General features: G+C 37.7%; 1 protein-coding gene across 1 annotated transcript; it reads left to right on the forward strand.

Annotated features, from left to right (window-relative positions):
- The first annotated feature begins 894 nt into the window (after positions 1-894).
- On the forward strand, positions 895-4,604 carry LOC104536072 (calcium-independent phospholipase A2-gamma-like). The gene is made up of 3 exons (XM_010178598.1): positions 895-2,108; positions 3,065-3,214; positions 4,449-4,604. Exons 1-3 carry the CDS (start codon positions 984-986, stop codon positions 4,602-4,604), a joined length of 1,431 nt encoding a protein of 476 aa, XP_010176900.1. The 5' UTR covers positions 895-983.
- The last annotated feature ends 621 nt before the right edge of the window (positions 4,605-5,225 follow it).

Raw genomic sequence — 5,225 nt, forward strand, 5'->3', positions numbered from 1 at the left:
GGCCGCGCCACATTTGTTTACGCGGCCGCTTTCGAAATCGTTTCTGTGAAATGGCGCAAGGTAGAAGCAGAGCCCGCTCCCCCTCCCTGGGGCGGGGGCCGCCCCGGTACCTATAATAGCCCCGCGGCCTGGCGTCCGGCGAAGCGGCGACGGCGACCTAGCGACAGGGCTGGCAGGGGTGGGGTGGGCGCAGCGCAGGCTCAGACAACCGCTGAGGAAGCTGTAAGTACCGACAGCGCTGTCTGCGGCCGGATCGCTTCTGCTAGCAACTTGGCGTCGGCCCGCCCAGCTTCTTCCGGCGCCTGAGCCTCACCAGTTAGGCAAATTATGGGTTTCCTCCTGAAGTTTCAGTAAAACCTTTATATGCTGCGCAAAACTCTGATCTTGTAGAGTAAGGGTTATGTACTGCCCTTAGTTCTTAGGATAGGAATGTTTCATTGAAGTTGTAGCTTTATACTGAAGCTTTGCTCAAAGAGTTGGTGTTCTTTCTCCCCTGGGAGGAATTCTGCAAGAAAGTGGTAACATAATGGCATTTTTGTCTGAAATTTAGCACAAGATAATTTACTGAAGAGATACAAATGTCTTTTTATTGGAAAGACTAGCAAGCAATTTTCTGTGTCTTACTAAATGCTTTGGACAAGTGTTGCATATTGCTCAAGATGAACTTAAACTGGCCTTTACAGAATAACATGCTGAAATTAAGATGTTGGGATGATACTACCAGATGGCATGAGCGGTAGATATCCCTGTGAGATTATTTGATTTGAATGTTTATCTCTCTTTACGGAAAGAATGAATAAGCTACATCTGCTTTAAGCAATGCTGTGATTTCAGTTTAACTTGTTACTGGTCCTGGGTTTCCATTGTTGGTTTGTTTTCTTTCTTTTTCAGATAACACCGTGTTATGAGAATTATTTATTGAAATGTATTTTCTGGAGTGAAGTAGACAAGCAACATAGTAAAGGTGTAATTATTTATAAGTTATGACAGTTCATTTATCTTTAGACGCATATTTGTTCTTTGTGATTAACCCAAAAAGTCTTTGGTGGAAGCAAAGAAACAAATACCTGTGTTTGTATAGACCTAAAGTCTACTGGAGGATAAATCATGCCATTCACCCGAGAGTTTTTCATACAAGCGAGCCTTGGTGTAAATGGGCCAGAAGCAGAACATTTTGGTGTAACAAATACATTTACAGCCATGACTTTTTATATTATCGAGTTTCTAAACTTTTAACTTCTTCTTCCAAAGGACTTGCAAAAGTGAACAATCGCATGTCACGAATTAAGAATACTATAGAATCTGTTTCAAAGGCAGTGTCTGGGACTCACAGTGAACTGGTTTCACGGATAGCTCGATTAAAGTCACACTCGGGTACTTCGGGAAAAGCAAATAAAAGTAATGCAGATGCAAATAGCATCCACGAAGATCTAGAAAATGATAAACAAATCACAGATGCCAGAACTCAAGAGGATTGCAACAGAAGCCCAGCTGCAAAGATAACCACTTCTGCAAATGAAAACTGTGAGTCTATGTTAGTAAGTTCAAGTGGCGCTAATCAAGATATTCCAGAAGATTCAGCATCTACTAAAAACCACCTTTTTCATATAAGCTACTTTTCTACAAATTTTGGAGAGACTTACAACTTCGTAGCTGATCATATCAACTGGTACTTTAACAATAATTCTGTTATGAATCAAGGGAAAAAAGGGAATGCTTTATTACAGAACTCTGAAAGTGAAGAGAGGAATAAGCTTGATTCATCAGAAAATACTGTAATGAGGGAAGAAAAGACAGAGGCTTCAGCAGCTACTTTAGCTCCTGAAGCAGAGACTCTGAGTCCTGAAAAGATAAATACTGCTCTTCCAGTCTCCACTAAAAAAAGCATTGCAAACTTTCTTTCATATCCCAGTAACAGTGTACAAGCTTTTGTAGACAGTTACATTGGTGGGTTGGTGCCCAAGCTAAGATCTGATACAAAAGTTGTTTCACAAGAGAAGAGTAAACAGCCAGAGCACGAAATGTCTGAGAAAGATGAGGATGACAGTGCAAAAGAGGCAAAGACTGCAGAAGAGAAGGAAAAGCGCCTGTCTCTTCAGAGAGAAAAGGCAAGTCTTGTTTAGTGTTTATTTCTTTATTGCTACAAGTGTGTGTGTGTATATATATATATATATATAAAATTGTATGTATACACTATGCACACAGGTGTATGCCTGTATGTAAACTTGCATATGCCTATATACACTCATATACTTAAATAAGTCTATACCTAGGTATGTACTTACATAAAAGTCCGGGTATATGTGCCCATACATTTATTTGTGTACATACGTGTAAGTACATATGTTATATGTACTTACATAAATAAGTATATATATAAACCTGGTTAAAATCTATGTAGACTTATAACTTTCATATAGTGTGTGTGTCTGTGTATATATATATATATATGTAAACATACATATATGTACCTATAAATAAGTATATAGGCATATGTATTAGTTTATAAAAATGTGTATATGGTTTTTCTGTAAGTATATATCAGGACACGGTTTAGCAGCCGTGGTGGTGTTCAGTTGACAGTTGGACTTGATGATCTTAGAAGTCTCTTCCAACCTTTATGATTCTGTGTAAGATTATATATAAAGCATATACTATACATATGTATGTGTATATACATATATACATATATTTAGTTCGTCTATATGTAGAGAGATCTAATTATTTGGGGGTTTTTTGTTGTAGTTATGGTAATCTTGCACTTCTTAATGGTCCAAATACCATTTCAGACTTACCCTGAAAATACGTCTGAGTACATGCTGACACGTTTGTTTGGTGTTTTGTTGCTGTGATCTGCTTTTTTTTATCTTTCTAGTAAACAAATAATGAAAAGGTTGCTTGTTTACATTTGCTTACTGGGAGCCTGTAGCAGATCTCTGGTACAATGTGCTGTCCATTACTTCTGAGAAAAATCTTAAAATAAGAGTTTGGAATTAGTCTTGACAAACCGTACACATTCCTTAGAGTAGTTTTATCTTCTTTGTATAACTTTATCTTTTTTCAGATTATCGCAAGAGTGAGTATTGATAACAGGACTCGAGCTTTAGTTCAAGCCCTAAGAAGATCCTCTAATCGAAGAGTCTGTATCAGCAGGGTTGAAGAACTGACCTATCATCTTCTAGAATTTCCAGAGAGCAGAGGAGTTGCAATTAAGGTGCAAATACTCTTTATGCTTAGACAAAAAATAAATATTTGACAGATGATTGACACAGAATAACATAAAACTTTCTTCTGTGCTTTTGTGGGCTGGTCGTATTTTCTATTTGTAAAGATTACAATGTGAATGTCTCCTTTTATAGCTATTTTTTAGCTGATTCAAGCAGATTTGCATGTAAACTATCAGTAGTTTAGCTTAAGCCTTTTAAAATTGCAGTGTTTAATTTAGAAGCATACAGCATTGTCATGTGGATAGATAGTATAGCTTATTCTAGTGACAGACGAAGGTCGTACACTGTGTCCTCTGTCGCAATTGACCAGCCAAGAATGTACAGTACAGTTGATCTGCATACGCACAACAGTGTTTATGCTTGTTTGCATACTGCCTTTGAAGAGAGATGACACGAGTGGAGTGTAACCATCAAATGAGTTCATGTAATCTAGTCCTACTCGTTCTCTTCCCTGCAGTGAGAGGACAGGAGGTGGGTGGTAGACTATTTTAGCAGTACTAGCTGAATCACAGCATTTGTCAGTCTCATGCCTGTTTGCACAAGGTGTGACACATGTGTGACGTAGATTGTAGAATTGCTGGAAAAGAGATCTTTGGGAATGGAGCGCAGGCCAGATGGATCAACTGGACAGGGTACAGGTCAGGCATCCACATGAGTAGATGTGAATTACTTTATTATGGAAGAGTGCATTCACTACTCCTATTTTGATTATAATGCAATTATTATCACAAAGATACAGAGTAAATTTAAAAGTTGCTCGGTGTGAGGAAGAACTTCAATTTTTGTTTTGTTTCAGTATTAGTGTACTCAGAAGGCATTTGCTGATTTGAAGCAGTGTGATACCTATTCAGCAAAGTCCGGGCTTTTAGGTATACTTGGTGTGCTCCATGCTTGAGTATATATTTGACCCATGTGACATTAAAGTCAGTAAAATTGTACTGCTGGTAAATACAGCTTTTCTAGTGATTCAAAATATTTACATTTCACCTTGATTCTTTAATTCCAAAAGGTAGTTACTTTAGCAGTGGGGAGTGTATGACATAATATTGGAGTCCTTTCTTTCCCATGTTAGAGAGATAGGTAAATACAGGTTTCAAGGAGTTTTCCTCTGAGTTTATCTGATATGTTACTTTTATACTTAAATGACAAATTAGTAAATTTGAGCATGGATTGTTTTGGTATAAACATAATTAGAATGAAATATCTTTGTATTTATCATAGGAAAAAATAATCCCATGCCTGCTGCGACTGAGACAGGCAAATGATGAAAGTCTTCAGGCTGCTGTTAGAGAGACTTTAGCTATAATTGGATATACAGACCCTGTGAAGGGATGGGGAATTCGAGTCCTCGCTATTGATGGAGGAGGAACAAGGTAAAACCTCTAGGGTTTTCATATACTTTTAGCCTTTTTCGTACTGTACCTGTTCATAAAATTTCAGTTTCTCTTTGATAAGTTTGTGCTCAAAGATGCAATTTATGATTCACAGTTCTGTTACATTGGACTATGCAAGCGATGGGTATAATTTTTGTATGCATTTGTACTTAAATTTCTATGCATTAGTACTCCTATGACACAGAAATTACTTACCTATTTAAAGTTGGCCACACACTTAAGTGCTTGATTTGGCTCCTTCTCCTTTTGGAAGTAAATTAAATGCTTATTTGAGTTTGTCTGCTCACAAGTCTAATCTCAGAACTACAGGATTGGTGTGAAATGCTGGAGGTAGTTTATTCTCTTACGATTGTGTTGACTTAGAACAACATTTTTTTGTATTACTTCTCTGGAGGGTGACCTGCTTTAGCAGGACTAGTCTCAAATGACAGAATGAATAGGCTAGTGGTGAAAGCTGTTCTAGCCATGCTGCTGATTTTATGTCTCTCCTAAAACTAACACTTTTTTTCTTTAATTTATGCACCACATGTCCTTAGTTATGTTTGTTCTAGTTCTGCATGAGTTTATGCACCTAGCACAATTTGTAAAGAGTAGTAGCAGAAGC

Source organism: Mesitornis unicolor, unplaced genomic scaffold (assembly GCF_000695765.1).
Source record: "Mesitornis unicolor isolate BGI_N332 unplaced genomic scaffold, ASM69576v1 scaffold42580, whole genome shotgun sequence".
NCBI classification, from domain to species: Eukaryota; Metazoa; Chordata; class Aves; order Mesitornithiformes; family Mesitornithidae; genus Mesitornis; species Mesitornis unicolor.

What these genes read in the sequence shown, in the direction of transcription:
- LOC104536072 (XM_010178598.1), top strand. Translation starts at nt 984, where the DNA reads ATGACAGTTCATTTATCTTTAGACGCATATTTGTTCTTTGTGATTAAC. An exon ending in TGTCTCTTCAGAGAGAAAAG is followed by an intron (nt 2,109 to 3,064) that starts GCAAGTCTTGTT and finishes ATCTTTTTTCAG; the next exon opens with ATTATCGCAAGAGTGAGTAT. An exon ending in GCAGAGGAGTTGCAATTAAG is followed by an intron (nt 3,215 to 4,448) that starts GTGCAAATACTC and finishes TATTTATCATAG; the next exon opens with GAAAAAATAATCCCATGCCT.